This window comes from Vombatus ursinus, unplaced genomic scaffold (genome assembly GCF_900497805.2).
Source record: "Vombatus ursinus unplaced genomic scaffold, bare-nosed wombat genome assembly UNPS02000580.1, whole genome shotgun sequence".
In the NCBI taxonomy this organism is placed as follows: Eukaryota; Metazoa; Chordata; class Mammalia; order Diprotodontia; family Vombatidae; genus Vombatus; species Vombatus ursinus.
The window spans coordinates 13,102,509-13,124,688 of record NW_020940358.1 but is presented as its reverse complement, the minus strand read 5'-3'; the positions used below and the strand labels follow the sequence as shown (position 1 = coordinate 13,124,688).

Below are 22,180 nucleotides of genomic sequence, written 5' to 3'. Positions count from 1 at the left end.
CACTCACTCACTCACTCACTCACTCACTCACTCACTCACTCACTCACACACTCACTCACTCACTTACCTACTCACCTTCCTTCCCCGAGGGGAGGGGTGGGGGAAAGAGGTGAATGTACGAGCCCGGAGGGAAGGGAGGGGGCGTGTGGGACACCGAGGAGGCTATGGCCTCAGTACCGCGGTCCACTGCAGGCCTCTGACCCCAAGAGGCCTGGAAGCAACAAATAGCGAAACATTCAAGTTACTGACCACGTAAGACTCGGGTCGCGGGCCCCGAGTTATTTAAATAGTACAAAAGCATTAAAAAGGAAAAAGGACGGAAGCCTGCTGGAGACATTTCCCGGGAGCGTTCCGTGATAGCGCCCGCCCCACTATTCCACGCAGCTGTAGTGAGTGCGGCCACCAGGGGGCGTACCTCCGCTGAGAAACGCCTCAAGCTAGGGACCAGCGCGCAGGCGCAGGCGCAGGCGCAGGCGCAGGCGCAAACGGGAGTGAGTAGTGTATCCTCAGGCTCTTTGTGGCGGTTGGGCGGGCCGTGGTGGCCTTTCCAGCTGGTGTCGCCTCAGTCATGGACGAAGACTACTTCGGGAGTGCTGCTGAGTGGGGAGAAGATGCCGACGGCGCCCAGGTAAGAGGACTCCGAGGCGCGGCCACTGATAGCGCCCCATTGTCCCGTCTCCATTCTCCTTCGGTACCCGGGCCGGGGCACCCGGGCGGGCGACCCCTGGGGCGCGGCCGAGGCGCCTGGAGGCGGCCCCAGGCTCGAGCTCGGGGCCTAGAGACCCCCTGCGGTCTGGGTGCGGAGGGGGAAAGTCCAGGGGGCTTTGTGTGTAGGCCTCAACGTCTCTGTGCCCCAGTGTTTGTGGGTACACACACAACACACTCACATAACACACACACGTTGTTTACCAACGCTTGATTGCAATCTTCTAACTTTAACTGTCCTACCTAAAACCTCTTCACTGTCTTCCTTTTGGCTTCACCTACCAGTTCTCAAGCGATAACAATGCTTTGCCTGACCAAGCCTTCCGCACTGGGCCGGGTCCTCCCACCTTTCCAGGCTTTTTTCTCTCCCTGTCCGGCACAGTTTTCTCCAACCACATAACTGAACTTCTCTCTCAGCCGGCGCACTGCCCACCGTTGGTCTGCCTCTTTGCTGGCTGGTGCATCACGGGCTTGGACTGTTCTCTCGTGCTTTGGTGGAATTGCAGGCCAACCTTCAAAGGCCAATCCAAATGCCACAGTGGCCTTTCTCTTCATCGGGTAGCTCAGTGGCTAGAGTGCTGGGCCTGAGTACAAGTCCAGCCTCATACACTTACTAGCTGTGTGATCCTGGGCAAGTCACTTAACCTCTGTTTGCCTTAATCAACTGGAGAAGGAAATGGCAAACCACTTCAGTGTCATTGCCAAGAAAACCCCATGGATAGTATGGTGCATGAGGTCTTGAAGAGTCAGACAGGACTGAACAACAACTAATTCACTTACGAAGTATTGTGTATGTGTTTTATCCCCCTACTGAACTATAAGCCCCATAAGAACAGGAATTGTCTCTTCCAAAACTTTTTAACCCCCTCAGTGCTCTGCAGAGTGGGTGCTTAATAAATATTTCAGTTCAATTCAACAAATATTTATTAAGCATCTTTATTGCCAGGCATTGTATCTAGGGATACAAGCACAAAAATTAAACAGCCCTTGCACACAAGGAACTTACATTCTACTGTTTGTTGAAACACCTCTTCCAGTTTAGGACAGGTCTCTTCCCTGGTACAGTTCATCCTTCACACTACTTCCAGGTGAAAAGGGTGGACTAAAGACGATTTTGATTTGGTTTTATATTTAAGGAAGAATGGTAGGCATATTCCTCAGGCGAGTCATAGGGTCTTACATGTTGTAAACAAGTGTTTGATTTGAAAACCATAAAAGGGGGGAAGGGTTTCAGATGTAATAGTCTGGCCTTTCTTTAATTGACTTATTCATTCAGACAACTATTATTAAATGTTGGACTGATTCATAATTAGCACACCAGTTGTATCCTATCTTTCGCTAAAGTTCTATTCTAATGCCTCTTTCTGGCTGTGCAGGGAAAGTGTAAAACCCTGGCTGGGCCTAGCATGATGGGCAGGTGATGATAATTTTAAATTTAGAGAGATTCCTCACTAGAAGGTTAGCCATTGGTTGATGAATTTCTTAACCACAGCAACTCCAGAAAACCATAGAGATGCTGCTGAGGAGGAAGTACCTACACTGATAAAAATCATAGATCTTTTAAAGTACATTTATTTATAGGAAATATGGTGGGGAATTGTTATTGACCCCAGACCTTTGGCAGTAAATCCTTTTTCCACAGCACCCAGGTAAACCTAAACATGTTCTTGTCAGGTGTTAATGTGCAACACTTCCATGTCCTGAGAATGTTTCTTTAAAAAGAAATTTAGGGGCAGCTAGGTGGTACAGTGGATAGAGTGCCGACCCTGAAGTCAGGAGGACCTGCGTTCAAATCCGGCCTCAGACCAAATACTTGACATTTACTAGCTGTGTGACCCTAGGCAAGTCACTTAACCCCAATTGCCTTAAAAAAGAAATATGAAAGTTAAAAAGAAATTTAACTCCCAGAGAAGCCTTTAGAAGGGAAAAGACCAATGATTAAAACTTGTGTTCAGGTAACTTTAGATGTGCTTTTATAGATTGCTACTCACCCTGTGTTGCTTTAAACTTTGATTCTTCTTTGTTTATTCAGAATATACATTCTAACTTCTGCCTGTCTACAGAAGGTAGTTGAGCAATCTCTAGCATCTTTCCTCTAAAACAGCACTTCTTAATCTGTGTGTCGGGACCCCAGATGGGGTTGCATAACTGAATGTGGGGGTCATGAAAAATTTGGCAACAGTAAAAGGTTTCTGAACACCCAATGACCAAAAATTAATTTAAAATCAAACACATAATGAATCCAAGGTGTTTCTGGCAGCCCTTTCCCACAACTTCACTGCAGCCTTAGTTCTGGCCATGAAATGCCAACGAACACTGCCAGAAACACATCAGCTCAGATTGGAGACTATTATATGTTATGAATTGCAGCGTTTTTACTGTACAGATAAAATCATTAAATGAATTTTGGCTTGGGAATAGGACAGAATTTCCAACAATTTCTGAAATGGTCCTAAACGTACTTTTGCCATTTTGCACTCCATATTTATGCAAAGCAGTGTTCTTAGCATTGATGATTATAAAATCAAAATATTGATCAATTCTGAAAAACGTTTAAGATGGTCTGTGTCCTGCAGTATCAAATATTCTGCCAAGATTTAATTCTTTATGTAAAAATAAACAAGCACATCCATCTCATCTCATTAGTATACACATTTGCTTTCATCTTTAATAAATGGTGAAATTATCTGTATACCAAAGAATTGTTTTAAAATAAATTTGTTTATAATTTATTATCAATAAATGTTTGATTTGTATACCTGTTTTACATACCTATATGCCCAGGATTGCATAAAAATTTTTCTGGCAGGGGCAGCTAGGTGGCGCAGTGGATTAAGTACCAGCTCTCGATTCGTGAGGACCTGAGTTCAAATCCAGCCTCAGACACGTAACACTTATTAGCTCTGTGACCCTGGGCAAGTCACTTAACCCCATTGCCTAACACCTCCCCCCCCCCAAAAAAAAATTTCTTGGTGAAAAAAGGGGTCACAAGTGGAAAAAGTTTAAGAAGTCTTGCTCTAAAACAGCAATTCTCAAAAATTTTGGTCTCAGGACCCCTTTACACTGAAAAAAATTAAGGAACTCCAAATAGCTTTTGCTTATATGGGTTTTTATACATATATATATATTTTGTGGGGGGGAGTGAGGCAGTGGGGTTAAGTGACTTACCCAAGGTCACACAGCTAGTAAGTGTCACGTGTCTGAGGCCAGATTTGAACTCAAGTCCTCCTGACTCCAAGGCCGGAGCTCTATCTACTGTACTACCTTGCTGCACCTATGGATTATATTTCTTAAATTTACTGTATTAGAAATTAAAATGTCTCAGCATTATTATGCAAATAGTTTTGACTTCATGAAGACTTCCAAGGAATCCCCAGACCACACTTTGAGAAGCATTTCTCTAAAACATGCCATTCCTCCTAAGTTTGCAATGTCTGTTAGTGGTGCAGCTATTCTCCCATAACTGGTGGTTGCCAGCTGCTGCAGATTCCCCTTCTAAAAATCTTTCACATTTACTCCCTCCTTCCCATTCCTACTGCCCACCACCCTAATTCAAGACTTTATCATCTCTGACTTATGCTGTTATTATAGCCTCCTAAGTGATTTCTCAGCCTTCAGTCTCTTCCGTAGTATAGTCCATCCTTCACACTACTTGCAGAACAATGTTCCTAATGCACAGGTCTGATTTATATTACATCTCCACCCAGAAATCCTCAGAGACTACAGTGGTCTACCAAATAAAATGCAGCATCATTAGTCTGGCACTCAAGGTCCTTTATTATCTGCTTTCAAAATATCATTTCTGCCTTATTTCATCTTGTTTTCCTTCACATATAATATTCCAGCAAAATGGATTACTTAGCAAAAAATTAAGATTCCAGCAAAATGGCCTGCCTTCTCTGCACAACTTTTCTTGGCATGCATTAATACTTTATGGGTAGATGCAAGTCTAGCATTTTAGAGTCAAAAGGGACATCATTGCAACCCAGACAGATGGGGGATGATGCTAAATACAACACAGTAGTCATCCCACCTTTGATTGAAGACTTTGAGGGGGACCCCACTACTTGTCAAAACAATTTGATAGGGGAAGCTAGGTGACGCAGCGAATGAAGCACTGGCCCTGGAGTCAGGAGGACGTGAGTTCAAATCCAGCCTCAAACACATAACACTCACTAGCTATGTGACTCTGGGTAAGTCACTTAACCCCAGTTGCCTCACAAAAAAAAATTGATATTTGTGTTTCCTTACATAAAGCCTAAGTTTACTTCTTTGTAGCTTCATATTGCTTCTAGTTCTGTCCTTTTAGGCAATGCACAGAACAAATCTAATCCCTCTTCTACAGGATAGCCTTTCAAGTATTTAAAATCTACTGTCATGTAGCCCTTCCTTCTCTGAGCTAAACATCTCGGTTTCTTTAATTGGTCCCCATACATCACAGATTGAAAGCTCTTAATTTTCTTTGATAATTTCCAACTTATCAATGTCCTTCTTAAATTGTGGGTCCAGAACTGAAAACACACCTCAGTGTTGTCTGACCAGGACAGTAACAATGGACTAATATGGGAAACTCTGCCTCTCTTAGCATATCCCAAGACTATATTATTTTTCTTGCCTGCTTTATCATATGTTGACTCCTTTTGAGTTTGGAATTCTCTAAAACCCATAGATCTTTTTCAAATAAAGTATGATCCAAGTGTTTTTCCTCTCATCCTGTATTTAAATGATCAATGTCTTGAATCTAGGGTAAGACTTTACATATATTCCTATTAAATTTCATCATGTTAGAATTGACTCAATTTTGTAGCTTGTCTAGATTCTTTTGTTTCTTGATTGTCATCGATATAAAACTATCTTCCTAGTTTTATATCATCCTCAAATCTGGTAAATGCATCATCTTTGTCTCTATCCAAGTCATTTATGTGGTACAGGGCCAAGCACAGTCCTTGAGGTACTGTACTGGAGAGCCACTTCCATTTTATCATGGAATCATTAGGATTCTATTCCTTGAATGTGGCTATTGAGTGAGTTCCAAATGCATTTAATTACTCTGTATGTAATTGCAGGAGATACTTTTTCTCAAGTACTTAGCTAAAATCTAGGCAAACTGTATCAACCGAATTTCCTGACCTATTATCTTAGTAACCCTTTCAAAAAAGAAAAAAGGATTTGTCTCATGTGATTATTCTTGATTCAGCCATGATGGTTTTCTCTTCTCAACCCTCATGTAGGTATTCCATGACCATCTCATTAATAATTCAGTTTAGAATTTTGACAGGAATTGAAGTCGGGGTCACTGATCAATATTTTGCAGATTACATTCTCTTTGCTTTAAAAAAAGAAGGGACATACACCCTTCTCCAGTCTCATAGTACCTTCCCTATTGTCCATGATTTTTCATGTATCACTGACCATGGTTTACCACTCATATCTGTAATCTCTTTTTATTACCTAAAGGTATAGTTCATTTGGGCCAGATGACTCTCTTACTGTCTTTTTCCTTTCATTATTTTGAGTATCAGCTCCCTATTAATCATTTTGATTCTATTTTCTTAACCCCTAATCTTTTTCTTCTTTCTATTTATTTCTATTTCTATTAAGATTGCTTCTGTCTCTCCTTCCCTCTGCCTTAACCTAAATGCTCTCCACCACATCTCCTTTAATTTTTGGTTTCATTGGAGGAAAGGAGGAGGAGGATGATGATGATGATGTTGCTTTAAGATTTGCAAAGGGATGTGTGTGTGTGTGTAGTTATAATAATAATTATTGTAATATAATTATTCCCATTTTACATATAAAGAACTAAAGACTGAGAGTTAATGATTTGCCCATAGTCACATAGAAAACAAATATCTGAGGCAATATTCAAACTCAAGTCTTCCTGACTCCCAAGTACTATATTGCTACCCCACTTGACCTACCTTTACTTATGCTATTTTTTTTTCTTTTAAAAATAAAGTGTTCCATTCCAGAACCTCATCCTCCCAAGTTTTAGTGATGTCTGTGGAGTTAAAATTAAGTTTTTGTATTGGGGCCCTCTAATTCCTCTTGCTTATTGCTTAAACTTTAGCTTCTTTTGTTGGATTTTATTTCCTATGAGTTTAGACAGTGTCTCCCTCCTCCAATTTTTTAGTTTGAAACTTTATTTTGTCGTGTGTGTGTGTGTGTGTGTGTGTGTGTGTGTGTGTACACGTACATATGTATTACAAGGATTTATCTCCCACCCCCGAACAGTTGCTTGTTTTTTGTTTTTTTTTTGAATCATAACAAATCTGTATAGCTCAGCAAAACAGATTTCCCAAACTAGCCACATCCTAAAATGGATGTTTCATTCTTCATTTTAAGTGCTTCACTTCTTTAGGACACAGCTTTTTAAACTGTTTCCACTCTCAACCCCTTCAGCACTTCTTAAATTGAACTGTGGGTCACTCAACTCACAGTTTAAGAAGCACTGCTCTAGAAGGAGATGGGTGACAAGTTTCTTCTTTAGTCCTCAAGTTTATCATTGCATCGATCAGGTTTCTAAAGTTTTTCAAAGTTCATTTTCTTTATCATGTTGTCGTTGTATAAATTTTTCTAGTTCTATTTACTTTTGTTCTGTGTCTTTTATTAGAGGTATTCCCAAACCTATCCATTTTGTCTTTTTTTATGACACAATAATATTCCAGTATAATCATAAATCATAATTTGTTTAGCCATTCCCAAATAGGTGGACACCCCCCCTTACCTTCCAGTTTGGGGATACGATGAATAAAACTGCTAAAAAAAATTTTTTATCCTTTTTTTATCTCTTTGGGGTATAGGCATAGTAGTAGGTATAGCTGTATCAAAGAATATTGAACAGGTTAGTAATTTTTTTGTAATAGTTCCAAATTGCTGTTCAGAATAACTGAATCATTTCACAGCATCACCAACAATGGATTAGATATAGAACATTTATTAATTGCTTGCACTTAAGGCCTTCTTTCAGTGTTTTAATTCATTCAACATGCATTTATTAATGAAAGCACTGTTTAAAGATACAGAGATAAAAAACGAAATGGTCATGTCCTCTCAAGAAAGGTATGGGGTGAGGGGAGGGTGGCATGAGAATATTTTATTCATTGACTGCAGCATTGGAAAGAAAAACAACTTCGACTTAACTTTGATCAGTGCAGTGACCACACAAGAGGGCCTGCAAGGAGCCAGGCATGCTTCCCACCTCTTGACTGAAAGATGTTAGTCTCCGGTCACAAAATGGGACACATTTTTGAACATGGTTGATGTGGGTGTTCGTATTGCTTGACTACATTTATTTGTTCAGTGTTGGGGAACAGGCAGTAGTGAAAGCAGTGGCACAGGAAAGAAAAGGGCATTGATGAAGTATTTTTTAATGCACAGAATAAAACAAAAGGCAGTTCAGAAAAAAACAGACAAGTAAAGCAGCTTTGGAACTGATGTACCAAATTTGTTACATAGTTTTTTAAAAAGCTGTGGAGAGTCACCGTTTCCATGCAGTCCTCTTTTTCTTTTTCTTTTTTTTTCTTTTTCTTTTTTTTTAGTGAGGCAATCGGGGTTAAGTGACTTGCCCAAGGTCACACAGCTAGTATGTGTCAAGTGTTTGGTCTGAGGCTGGATTTGAACTCAGGTCCTCCTGATTTAAGGGCCGGTGCTCTATCCACTGCACCGCATAGCTGCCCCCAGTCCTCTTTTTCTGTTCAGTATGGGAGAATACTTATTGCTGTTTTTTTTTTAAGTCTGGAATAATAAAAAAAATTTAAAGTAAAAAAAAGAAGGTGACCGAGACATGAGCAAGCATGTTTGTAGGGGGTAAAAAAGGCACCAATAGATAGAGAGATTGGAAATTAAATGGAGCATGATTACTGTGGCAGGCTGCCAGTGGAATTGGATAGTAGAGGGATTGCCCTTGGCAAGGAGAACTGCTACCTGCTACCTCTTTATCAGATACTAGAGAAAAGGAGGAAAGGTTGGGGAATATCAAGAGATTTTGACATGTAGAAGAGGAAGCTAATGGCAGATGAGCTCCATTCTCTCAATAAAGTATCAAGCAAGGGATAGTTTTTGTGAAGTTTTAGGAGAAAAGATGTTTGACTTCAACTGTGGAAAGATAAAGATTCGCTTAGGGAAGAGTAAATGGATTACTTTGCTACAGTGAGGGCCCAACTAAGTTTAAATAACAGATATGGTCAGCATAACTGTATGACTTCCTTAAACACTATTTAGCAATAAATAACATCAGGGAAATTGAATACTAAGGATAATCCAGGTCTGGGGTTTGACAAATTATGTGTGAGTGCTGAAGGGACATGAAAGTAAGAGGTTCCAGGAAGAGGACATCGTATTGTTGAATCCATTAACTGTAGGGTCATGATTGGGAAAGGAGGAGAATAAAGCCAGAACAGGCATGATGGCCTGAGAGAGTTCCAAGTTCCAACGTGGGATTGGAGGTCACATTAAAAACAAATAATCAATTTTAAAGGAGTGAAGCACAGAAAAAGTTGGAAGGGGTGAGAGATTTCAATCAGATAAATAATTTAAGAGTTCTTGGTCACAGAAATAGAACACTTAGAGAAATGATTATTAAGTAACCAATTATTGGGGAGATCCAGGATTTTCTCCCTTCCTATCTCCTCAATCTCTGCTGGGTCAAGTCACCATCTGAAGGATATTACTGATAATGAGATTGGATTAACTTTCACTTCAATCTTGTTCAGATCCCACCCAAATCGTGTTCTACTCAGTCTTGGGTAGGGGGATATACTTTGTGTAGATTGTCCAAAGCTGGGGAACAGCCCCTCATTAAGATAGTTCTACCTCTCATTATAATATTCTTCTCATTAATTGTTAACCAGTCAGAATTGACTGCCACCTTCAGGAACACCCACTCTTCCAAGGGCATATAAGCATTGAGTAGGTTCCATGAGGGGTCTTTGGCATTTAAGAGTGCCACTGACCCCTTTTATTAATTTTATGCTAGCATAATTGATAAAATGATTACCCAGAAACTATGTCTCTGGAACTTTTTATACATTAAATATAATAGATCAAGAAAATAACCATTGCTGTTTGTAGCTGAGGGGAAAAGAAGGTATATGGTTCATAGAGCTTAGGAGGTTGATGAATTACTAGGCCAAGGGTGCTTGTGGGAATATCAGCATGTATATTGAAGTCCCTCAAACATAAGGGTAGATATTTTGGTGGAGAGGAAAACTGTCCCTGAAATCCTGGAGTGAGGTGAGGCTTGAACCTCTTACAAGAGCCCTATCATTTTTTCTATCTGTTGAAATACTTTTTCTTCAAGGACCAGTTCATATGCCATATCATTCATGACTTCTGCTTAGACTTCGTATTTCTACCCCAAAGTGATTGCTTTCTTCTTAAATTTCTGTACCTTAACCCTGAACCTCTTCTATAAAATTAATCATTTTCATGCTTAAAAATTGTTAGTCATTTCTGCATTTGTCTTATTCCCCTACTAAATTACAAGCTTCTGGAGAACTGGGATTGTTATTTATTATATATGTATTTTTAGAGTCTAGCACAGTGCCTTGTATATGTAGTGGATGCTTAGTAAATATTTATTGAATAATTAATTATTCAACCCATCTTATTTTAAGGCCCACCCTTAAAGCCTCCCCTGACTATGACATTTCTTATTAAAGTCACACTTCTCAGAATTTTGCAGTTAGGAACATGACTTTTGCAACACTAAGGTAAAAATAGAAAATGGGATTTGCAAACATGAATAGTTTGTCTCTCCAACTAAATTGCAAGCCTGTGGATGGTATATCCTTTTCTTAAACTAAACGCAACACCCAGCAGAGTTCTGGGTACATTTTGAGTAATCAGTGAAGAATTTTTGTTTGATTTAAAGTTTCTAAAGTTTCTTTTCATTTGTTAAGTCTTTATATGTCCCTCTTTTTGGAAAGAGCTACATAACAAGTCTGATCTATTAAATGTTTTCAATAGTAGAAAAAGAGATATTTACAATCTAAAAAGTTTAAATGCTGTCTGACTATGGATCTAATAATAGCAGGATGATGATTATGGAGAAGGAGAAGATGATGCAGAAGTCCAACAAGAATGTTTGCACAAATTTTCCACCCGGGATTATATAATGGAACCTTCCATATTCAACACACTAAAAAGGTAAAAGGAAAAGATTCTGATTTGTGTTGGGAAACAGAGAACGGGATAGCTTAGAAATACAGTCATTTCGAATCATGGGATGGAAGAATTTAGAGCCAAACAGGACTTTAGAGGGTTATCTCCCCCAATCCCTTTGTCACATAGTGGAGGAATTGCCATTTCTTGTCATGCCTGACTCTTTGTGACCTCATTTGGGATTTTCTTGGCAAAGATACTGTAGTGGTTTGTCATTTCCATCTCATTTTACAGATGAGGAAACTGAGGCAAACATGGTTAAGTGATTTTCCTAGGGTCACACAGATATTAAGTGTCTGAGGCCAGATTTGAGCTCAGGAAGATGGGTCTTCCAGACTCCAGGTCTGATGCTTTATGTGCTGAGCCACCTGGCTGGCCATAGATGAAGAAACTGAGACCCAAAGAGGTAAAAGGAGTTGCCCAAGGTCATTAAGATAGCCTAATGGCCTTACTGTAGATTCTTTCTAACCTGTTAGCTTTTCTACGTTACCTATAATATAATTGACCGTTTTTCAACGCTTCCAGGTATTTTCAGGCAGGAGGATCTCCAGAGAATGTAATCCAACTTTTATCAGAGAACTATACTGCTGTGGCCCAGACTGTAAACCTTTTGGCTGAGTGGCTCATTCAGACAGGTACCTAGGGGAATGGAATGGTGGGTCTAAACTAACTAGGCTTGTTTATTGGTTTTTCTTTACAAAACAGAATTGTGGTTTGATATATTACTGATAATTGCAGAAGGAAATATACCCCTTTTAACTTTGGGGGTTTTGAGGTTTGTATACGTAAGAACTGAATTTCTCATCTCTCTCAGCTTGATATTTATCTTTGATTTAATAGCTGAGGTTTCCTGATAGCCTGTAAACCAGATTATCATTGAATTTTACCACGTAGTAGAATTATGGAGGCTATGTAGGGCATATTTTGTTTAAAATTAAAAAAATTAAGACATGAAACAGTGTAAATAACAAGAAAAGGAGTCCAGTATTAAAGCCATTCTCAAAACCCATGTACCCACAAGGTACAAATCTCCTGCACTTCTGGTGGATTTATAACCAAATTATTCCTCAACCTCTCCAACTTCCTAACATAATGGAAGAGGGGACAGAGTCACTTAGTAATCACAAGCCCAGTTGTTTGTCTGGCACTTGGAATTTCTGTACTGAGAGTTTTACCTCAATTAGGATATGATCAAATACTACCACTCAGTAGTTCAATTCAGCAGCCATTTCCTAAGCACTTTGAGCTGTGGATAAGATGAGATTGAAAATGAGAGAATGATCTTGGGATGAAGCTCCCAGAAAAGGAGGTGAAGAAGACATTCAAGAGGACAAATGGAGGGTTTGGCTTTAGGAAGGAGAAGTGCAGGGACTTTTCCCAAGACAGGAGCAAGTGACAAGAGAATGAGGGGGGATAGAGGGTTTTTAAGGTATAGATTACAGAAGAAGCAGAAGCCCATAACAGATGGATTCTTTTCGAAGAAGAGTGGAAAGTAAGGAAGGCCCCCTACACAGGGGGAGGAGAGAGTGACAGCAGAATTGTTTTGAGGAGAGAAGAATAGGTTTGGAATAGCTGCTGACTCTGTGTAGTCAATCGGGCACAGTTAAGGAATGATAACATTAATTTTTACTGAACCCATACAGCGTGGTTGTATGACCTTCTTCAGCAGGGTTTAGCAGTTCCTAATTGGGAACAGAGAAGGACAACGGTGGAAGTTATCTAGAGTTGGAGTTTGGCAAGGTGTGACTGGCACTGAGCAGGGGAAAAAAAGGTCAAGAGATTCAAAGGGAGCCAACCAGAGGGTCGAGACTGAGACAGGAGGAAGTGAGGCTAGAGCAGGGGTGATAAATGTGAAAGAGTAGGTGAGGGTGTACCATATTGAGTTTGGAGAATAGGTTTGGGAGATGTAAGTCAAAGGGAGAGCAGGTCAAAAAGAAGAATTTCAAAGTTTTGGATCATGAGAAAGAATAGTTATGATCAAGGCTATCCTTGTGTGTGGCTAAGATAGAGTGAAGGTGATGGTCATGGGAGTTGAAGACACTAATGGACTGAGAATGCCAGGGTGTTTGAAGTGGGCATCAGCACATTATTGAGGTCCCTAAGAATGATGTGGACCATGTTTGGGACAGAGAGAACAACCGTGAGTCACCCTTTGAGGAGGGAGAATGATTAGTAAATGACTGTTAAAGATTTGGACCGGGTGATAAAAATAGATGGAATGAATCCTCAGAGGAAAAATTGCTGAGTAGTGACAGCAAAAGGAAAGTTTGGAGGTGGGAATGGGGAGCAAGGTGTGCCAACTTGTTCTTTTGGTTGGTGGAGGAGGGCATAAGGGGAAAAGCAGCCAGTACTCAAGATGATGGTCAGCTTCTGGGGAGAGTCAGGTTTCTGTGGATGTGAAATAATCTAGGATAAAATAAGTTTGTTAATGATAGAGTGGGGATTGCAGACCCTTAGTGGAACACAGAGTTGAGGAGGACATGTACTCTGGAGAGACAGAGCTGAGATAGGTAGAGATGATAGGGTCACGAGAGTTCACAGGGAAAGAAGAATTTTGCCTCACCAGTTATTGCCTCTGAATCATAGGGATAAAATGAGCAGAAACTGGGAACTTGCCCATCATACTGTCTGATAAATGACTAATTGATAGGGATCCCTACCTTTTACTGTTCTTTCATAACTGAGCACAGGGTCAGTGTGCATGCTCGTTGTCTCTGACTGCTGTGAGCCCAAGGTCCCTTAAACCTCTGAGATATATATGGAGTAGAAAGATAAGGTTATGATGAGGGAGTCTGGGGGCTGGGTTGGACTCATGCTTCAGGCCCATACTGCAACTATATTCCAAGAAGGGTGAAGCTACACCAAAGAAATATGGTGCAGGCAGTCAGCTCCTGATGTGTGTGTGTCCAGAAGCAAAGTCCCAGTGCTTCTCTACATATGTGCCCCTCCCCCATAGCTTTGGTGCACTGAGCCTTTTGATTTATGTTAACTTAAAGTCCCCCTTGGAATAGACCCTCTCCTGTACCATCCTGACACCTGGAGAATGAAGCCAGAGATGACAGTGAAACCCCTTCAGAGTCAGCCTTCAAACTCTCCTTTCAACTTACAGAAGAGTAATGGAATCCTGCATTCTTTTGTGCTTCCCATTTTGTGTGCAAATCAAAATTCAGCTATTAACTAATTATTAATAATTATACTAATATTTGTATTGCTCTTTAAGGCTAACAATGCTTTAAGTGTTTATAAAACGAGGTAGGTTAGTACAGGTATTATCCCTTTTTACAGATGAAGAAACAGGCTTTGAGAAGTTGTGACTTGCTTACTGTCTCACTGTGAGCCGGTGAGGCAGGATTTAAACCAGGTACCTTGACTCCTAGTTCCAACACTATATGCTATACCTAAATGACTCATTAGTTGAAATGAAAATTTTTTTTTTATAGACTAGTCTGTAGGTAGTCATGAGGTTGCTATTTTCTGTCTAATTATCTTCTGGTTCTTTTAAGGTGTTGAGCCAGTTCAGGTTCAGGAAACTGTGGAAAATCATTTGAAGAGTTTATTGATCAAACACTTTGACCCTCGAAAAGCAGATTCTATCTTTACTGAAGAAGGTGAGGTAAGGAAGATCTCTTCCCTGAAAGTTCTCACATTGCTTTGCATGATCTTTTTTCTCTCGTATTCGTGCACACGCAAGCTCTGATCACATATACAATTCCTACATCCCTTCCTGTAAAGCTTGTTCTATTTGGAGTCTGTTGAGTTGAACCTTCCACAGTGTGTTAGAATAAAAAAGGCAAGAAACTGGGTTCAAGTCCCAGCTCTGATCTTAAATATTAGTCTCTGGGCCTTAGTTTTCTCACCTATAAAATGAGGAATTTGTATTGGACCTTGGAAGAAACCTCAGTATGTGATATATGATTGACATCCTTATTTTGCCTGTGATTTTTTTGTTTCGTTTTGTTTTCTCTTTATTTGTTTTGCAGACCCCAGCATGGCTAGAACAAATGATTGCCCATACTACTTGGAGGGATCTGTTTTATAAATTAGCTGAAGCACATCCAGATTGTCTCATGCTTAATTTCACTGTTAAGGTAAGTTTGAGGTGGGTGGGTGAGTTGGGGCAGGGAAAGTAAGCATTTTTATAGTACCTATTATGAGCCAGGCACCATTATTATCTGATTTGAATCCTCACAACAGCACTTCAAGTTAAATGATATTATTATCTCCATTTTACAGTTAAGAAAACTGAGGCAAACAGAATTTAGGTGACTTGCCCAGGTCACACAGATAATAAGGGTCTGAAGCTGGATTTGAATTCAGGTCTTCCTAACTCTAGCCTCATTGCTTTATCTGCTGCTGTACCAGTTAGTTGCCTCTAGTGTTCTAAAGAAACACTGGAATAAAAAGATGAGAGAATGTGAATATTTTCCCTACTTAGAAATATTTTTATTTATATTAATTTCCAGTCAATATTCATACTTGATTTCTTATAAACCTAAATTCTGATATAGGAAGAATGAAGCATGGTTATTATATTCATAAAGTTTTTGGGTTTTGGTTTTTTTTTTTTTTTTAATCCATAGTTTCAGGGATATCCATATTTCCCTCATCTGTAAAAATGGCAATAATACCACCCACCCTGCCAACCTTCTAGGGTTGCTATAATTATAAAATGAGATAAGCAAAAGGACTTTGAAGATTGTAAAATGCGATAGGTATCTTGTTAAGGATGTGTTTGGGGTTTTTTAAATCCATTTATTTTTTTTTAATACATTAGGAAATTAATCATATTGACCAAGGGTCCCCTAATTTCTAAGAACCGTCTTAGCTCTAATTCTGTAAGTCTCTCACTTTGTAGCATTCCTTTTGCTGTTTTATTGAACTATTTAATTTTTTGTGTATTTATGTCGTACTAGGCTAGACTGAGCTCCTTGAGGACAGGAACAGTGTCACAATTTTTAACATCCCCTTTTATCTTATAATTACTCATTCAGATGCTATTGATTTAATGACTCAGAATTTTAGAGGTAGTTGTAACCTTAGAGGTCATCTAGTCAGAGTCAGACATTTTATAGATGAGGACACTAAGGTCTAGAGTGGTAGTCTCACTTGACTGGAGCCACAGAGCCAAAAACCAGGATTGGAACCCAGGTTTCTCACTCTGGTGTATTATTTCTGTTGTACCACATTTCCCAAGAGCCAGTTTTCTATGAAATGACTGAGAGGTGGTGAAAATTTTGACCTTTACTCAATTTTGCATTGTAGCTTATCTCTGATGCAGGATATCAAGGAGAGATAACTAGTGTATCCACAGCTTGCCAACAATTAGAAGTCTTTTCTCGTGTGCTCCGTACTTCACTGGCTACAATTTTAGATGGAGGAGAAGAAAACCTTGAAAAAAATCTCCCCGAGTTTGCTGTAAGTTCTGGCTCAAGGAGCTGGGGGGGATTGAAATAATAAGGTCCATATATCTTAAAACTTTCAGAATAACCCATTACATAACTATAGATCAAAAAAATTGTGAGAGATATTGCTGTTAGCATAGCATCCAGAGATGCTGGATACTTTTCTTTCCATATCTCACCTTTTCTGTTGGAATTATTGGTGCCTTAAAAATATTTTTATTATGAACATTTCTTTATACAAAGAACAAAAAAAGAACATGAACTCTTAAATATTGAGTAGTTTGTTATTTTAAAGTATGTATTAAATTTAACCTGATAATACCAAGGTGACCTGCTTATCTGTGTCCTCTTCTACTCTTTTCAGTGTATTTTTTAAATGTTTCCTTGATGCTTCTTAATTATTTTTTTTGTATCATTATCAGTATCTTCCTACTCCACCTCCCCAGATCTCCTCTCCCAGTTCTCCAGCTTCCTCACCTGCCAAAATAAAATCCCTTCCTTGTAACAAATAAATATAGTTAAACAAAACAAATTCACATACTGTCCATTATACTGCAAGCTCCTTGAGAGAAGGAACTGTCTTTTTCCTCTTTTGTATCCCCAAGTGCCTAGCACAGTGCTGGCACTTAAAAATGTTTATTGACTGACTGACTTATGACTAAAATGTCTCATGCTGGTGTGTTGTTCTTACATCACCTTCATTTCTGAATATATCCTTCCTCTGACTGTCTTCCCTCCACAGTAAGTCTTCCCTTGTAGCAGAGATTTTTATTTTAAGTTCAGCAAAATTAATCAACACACTGAGCAGATCTACTAGTGTATGCAGCATTCCATATTTGTAGATTGAGGAGGAGAGAGGTGCATTTTCTTAACTCATCTCTAGGGCTTAGCTTGGTCATGATAATTACACAGCATTGAGTTTCTATGTTTTTTTTTCCTGTTAAAACATTGTTGTAGTGTTATATATATTTTTTCCTAGTACTGGTTACTTCATTCTGCATCTGTTGATATGTCTTCCCACATTTCTCTAAATTTTTACTTGTCACTTATAGCATTATAATTTTCCTCTACATTTTATGTACCACAGTTTATTTAGCCATTTCCCATCAGTGGACACAAACTTTGTTTCTAATTCTTGGCTATCACATTACTATGAATATTTTGGTGCATATGTGACCTTTCTGTCTAGTAGTGGAATATATGGGTTAAAGGGTATAGTCATTTTACCTAGCTTAATTACCTGGCAACTATTATTAAGTCATCCTTTCAGAATGGGAACTCAATTTTTTAATCTTTCCCACTTGGAATATTTCAGAAAATGCTATGCCATGGAGAGCATACTTATCTCTTTGCCCAATCAATGATGTCTATATTGGCCCAAGAAGAACAAGGGGGGTCTGCTGTGCGTAGAATTGCTCAAGAAGTTCAACGATTTGCCCATGAGAAGTAAGATCAAACATATCTTTCATGTTCTGTCTGATCTGTCCCATTACCACAATTCTCCCTTTTAAGGTCTTTTCATGATTTTGACCTAGCAAACAAAATCTTTTCTTTCTATTACTAAATCTCCGAGTTCCTTTAGAGTTCTCCTAGAAAGAATAATCCCACCTCTAAAGAACCCCCAATGGTATCTGCATGAGTAGAGAAAGAGGGTTAGATGCAAGATATGTTGTGAAGGTAGGAACAGATAGATTTGGCAATCAACTGGATATATGGGGTAAGTGTGAATAAGGAATTAAGGATAGTGCTCAGGTTACAAATCTAGAAGCCTGGTGGAACAGTTGTGTCTTCAGCACAAATAGGGAAGTTTGGAAGAGGTGGGAGGGGTTGGGGAGAAAGATGAGTTCAGTATTGGACATGAGTTTAAGATGTTTTGGGTTAGGGTCATCTTCATAAAGATAATAAACTCATAGGAGATAATTAGGTTATTGAGAGAGTGTAGATGGGCCTTGGGGAATATTCATTCACTGTTGGAGATCAGGATGTGGATGATTAATCAGCAGAAAAGCCTGAGAAGTGATCAGGTAGGAAACCAGGAGGGTATTGTCATGAAGAACAAAAGAAGAGAGAGTTGGCAATAATGTCAAGTACTGCAGTGAGGTCAAGGTGAGGACTCAGCAGAAACCATCAGATTTGGCAGTTTTGCAGAGAGCACTTTCAGTGGAGTTTGGAAACCATATTACAAAGTGCTATTAAGGAGCAACTAAGAGGAAGTGGAAGAAATTGTTGGCTTTTTCTAGGAATTTGGATTAGAAAGGGCAAAATGATATAGGATGGTAGCTTGAGGGAGTGGTTGGATTTAATGAAGGTTTTTTAAGGATGTTGGAGATTTGCCATGTTTGAAGGCACAGTAGGAAAGAAGCTAGTAGATAAGGAGAGACTGGAAATTTAGAGGGGTGATGGTGATTGAAGGGGCAGTCTACTGAAAAAGAAGATGCAGGAGGATTGGCCTTGAGATGCTGGAGTAAAAGAGGAGTGGGAAATGTCAAGAAAAGGAGGGTAAGCTCATGGCTAGTGGCTTTCATTTTCTTCTAAAATGGTGATGTACTCAGCTGAGAATATGGGGAAAGAAAGGTGTAGGAGGCTTGAGGAGAGAAGTTGGGAGTAGCTTCTGTAGGGAGTGAGGTAGGGAATACAAGGAAGTAATGAAAAAATTGCCTCTGTGCAGTGAAGGCCCAGTTGCAGTTAGCTACCATGACTGTCCCTCTATCTCCTACACCCTTCTACCTCTAAAGCAGATATTGGTTAAGTAGAAAAAAGACCATTCTTAACAATGAATTTGGGGGTTTTCTTTCTTTTTTTAAATCCAGAGGCCATGATGCAAGTCAGATCACACTTGCGTTAGGCACAGCTGCTTCGTACCCCAGGGCTTGTCAGGCTCTTGGTGCCATGTTATCAAAAGGAGCTCTGAATCCCGCAGACATCACAGTCCTGTTTAAGATGTTTACAAGCATGGACCCACCTCCTGTTGAACTGGCAAGTTTCTCTTCCACTTTTGCATTATGAAGAATAACACCATAAACTTTCCCCATTTGCTTATATGGGGAGTGAATTAAGTAAAAACAATTCAGCTTTATGACAGATTATTCACTAATAACTCATTGTTGCGAAAATGAACATAAATGTGATTTATGTGCCTATCAAACCTAGGGGCTCTTCTCTGTAGGGCACAGTGCTAAGCCTTGGATGTTAACTGTTTAAAACATTGTTTAATTTTTGCCTTTTTAGATACGGGTACCAGCTTTCTTGGATCTCTTTATGCAGTCACTCTTTAAACCAGGTGCCAAGATCAATCAAGACCATAAACACAAGTACATCCACATATTGGCCTATGCAGCTAGTGTGGTAGAGACCTGGAAAAAGGTAATGTAACACAATTGTTTGAACCTATTGGTGATGTTCTTTTGAAACTAGTGAACCCAGGTTTAATGAAATATTTCTCTGGTAACAAAAAAAAAGTGTCTTTTTATGCAAAACTGCTCAGGTAGTTAACAACTCAGTAAAATCCTCTTTAAAGCCTGGCGCTTCTCTTCTTATACTTTACTACCCTTCTACCATCCAGACACTGGTATGCTTACTGTTCCTCCTACTTGACACACCATCTTCCTGCCTTTTTATTGGGTGTCCCCCATGTTTGGAATGCTTTTACTCCTCCTCTGCCTCTTGACGTCCTTCAGGCCTCAGCTCAAATCCTATTTTCAATAAGAGACTTTTCCTGAACACCATCTTCCCACTCCCTCTGCTGCCTTCCCCCTGAGATTATCTCTTATTTATCATGTATGTATCTTGTCACATTGAAATGTGAGCTTCTTGAGGGACGTAGGTGTTGTTTATATTCTCAGCACTTAACTCAGTGCCTGGCACATAAATGCTTGTTCGGTTAGTGTAAGTTTATTTCTGAAAACTATTACGCCATGTTCAAAAAAGTCATTCAAACTTGTTACATTTTCAGAACAAGAGAGTGAGCATCAATAAAGATGAATTGAAGTCAACATCTAAAGCAGTTGAAACTGTTCACAATTTATGTTGCAATGAGAACAAAGGTGCCTCTGAATTAGTGGCTGAGTTGAGTACACTTTATCAGTGTATCAGGTAAGCAAAAGCCAAGTTTTCCCATCTTTATAATCTTCATGGTTGGCATTTTAGGTGTTCTTTTATTTAAAAAGCTAGAAAAATGACAGTCTTCAAGTGAATCTTAGTCATTTATCTATAGTTAATTTGCATACTGACTTCACATTAATAGGAAGGCCTTTGTTGCTGTCTCTGACACATGCATCCAAAAAGAAAGAAGTTGGGAGTTTTACTTCTAAAAACTTATGCCACTTTCAAAGATCAATTCATAAAACTAGCCTCATAAGCCCTAGGAATTTTGGCTTTGGATGGATCTTTGAAGGTGGTTTATTTATTTTGCAGGTTTCCAGTGGTGGCAATGGGTGTACTCAAGTGGGTGGATTGGACAGTGTCAGAACCACGCTATTTCCAGCTCCAGACTGATCATACACCAGTACATTTGGCCTTACTAGATGAGGTAAGGCTTAACAGCATAATGCAGGGTTATGTTTGTGTTGGGTTGTCCTTACACATACATCCATATACATTGGACATCACTCATCAAATAGTGTTAATTACAACTTTCCTCTCAGTGTGAAAAAATTCAGGTGTTACCAAGTATTCTTGGTCTGATTCAACAGCTATTAACAGTGACAGTTACTTTAAGGTAAATGTTTTAATAAGCACAATTGTGAAATGAGTTCTTTGGTAATCTTTTTCAGATTAGCACCTGCCACCAGCTCCTCCATCCCCAAGTCTTGCAATTGTTGGTTAAACTGTTTGAGACAGAGCATTCCCAACTGGATGTAATGGAACAGGTAAGGGGCCTTTCAAAAAATTGAAAAGCAATAGGAATTTTGAATGTAGTATTGTTTTAAAATAGCTTGTTTAAATCTCCACTTTTTTCCCCCAAGCTTGAACTGAAGAAAACACTACTGGACAGGATGGTTCATCTGCTGAGTCGGGGTTACGTACTGCCTGTTGTCAGTTATATCCGGAAGTGTTTGGAAAAGTTGGACACTGACATCTCCCTCATTCGCTATTTTGTTACTGAGGTCAGAAATGCTCCCTTTTGGTACCACTGACGCTAACACGGCCATAGCCTGCTTACTGGTTCACTTTGTAGCTAAAATGTTTAAGAATTGGGCTTCAAAGAAAAGACTGATGTGGAGGTGAGAGGACGGCCAAGGGGTCAGGAGTAGTGTTCAGGCTTCTCTCTCTTTACAGGTCTTGGATGTGATTGCTCCTCCTTATACTTCCGACTTTGTGCAGCTCTTTCTTCCCATTCTAGAGAATGACAGCATTGCAGGTACCATTAAAACAGAAGGAGAACATGACCCTGTGACAGAGTTCGTAGGTAAGGGTAAAACGACTGTTCTAGGTTGTAGTCTTTTAAAACAACTGGTTTCATTTTTAACCCATCCTACAATTTTTCTTTATTGAAGCCCACTGCAAGTCTAACTTCATTATGGTAAACTGAATCAGAGTCTGCTGCTAAGGTTTCAGGAAGACTTTCCAGATGGAATCATCCCTTCAGTTGTTGTGAGAACAGTCTCAGGACCATGACCTCGGACTCTGGTGATGTGAAAAGACTTTTTACTGACCCTATGGGTTATTTTTAAATGTGTGGAAAAATGTGTGGAATATCCATCTAAAAAGTTATCAGAATTTGGAAGAACTTGGATGAGCGTTTAACAAAAACAAAAGATACCACACAAGTTATACAACATATATAAATATAACAGAATATTAGTACAGTATAACAGAAATTGTCTCACTTGAACTGCTCTCCTAGTAGTCCCAGCATAAAACACTTTTTGTTTCTTTCTTACTCAAGATACCATATTGACCTCTCTACC

At 39.4% G+C, this 22,180-nt stretch overlaps 1 protein-coding gene across 3 annotated transcripts; it reads left to right on the top strand.

Annotated features, from left to right (window-relative positions):
• Positions 1–485: 485 nt before the first annotated feature.
• Positions 486–22,097, top strand: NELFCD (negative elongation factor complex member C/D). Of its 3 annotated transcripts, XM_027850541.1 has the most exons (15): positions 486–628; positions 10,739–10,854; positions 11,395–11,504; positions 14,373–14,482; positions 14,850–14,957; positions 16,132–16,284; positions 17,587–17,717; positions 19,082–19,247; positions 19,500–19,634; positions 20,224–20,363; positions 20,685–20,799; positions 21,044–21,139; positions 21,236–21,376; positions 21,549–21,678; positions 21,767–22,097. In XM_027850541.1, the coding sequence occupies exons 1-15, from the start codon at positions 569–571 to the stop codon at positions 21,799–21,801; spliced, it is 1,746 nt and encodes a 581-aa protein (XP_027706342.1). In that variant the 5' UTR covers positions 486–568; the 3' UTR covers positions 21,802–22,097. The 3 variants fall into 3 exon arrangements, with proteins under 3 accessions (XP_027706342.1, XP_027706333.1, XP_027706327.1); XM_027850532.1 differs by having other exon boundaries at positions 10,742–10,854; positions 21,549–22,097; XM_027850526.1 differs by having other exon boundaries at positions 21,549–22,097.
• Positions 22,098–22,180: the final 83 nt, after the last annotated feature.

Bases quoted from the DNA above. Each gene is read 5' to 3' on its own strand.
- NELFCD (XM_027850526.1), top strand. From the start codon at position 569: ATGGACGAAGACTACTTCGGGAGTGCTGCTGAGTGGGGAGAAGATGCC. The intron at 14,483-14,849 runs GTAAGGAAGATC...TTTGTTTTGCAG, and splicing joins TCTTTACTGAAGAAGGTGAG to ACCCCAGCATGGCTAGAACA. The intron at 17,718-19,081 runs GTAAGATCAAAC...TTTTAAATCCAG, and splicing joins CAACGATTTGCCCATGAGAA to AGGCCATGATGCAAGTCAGA.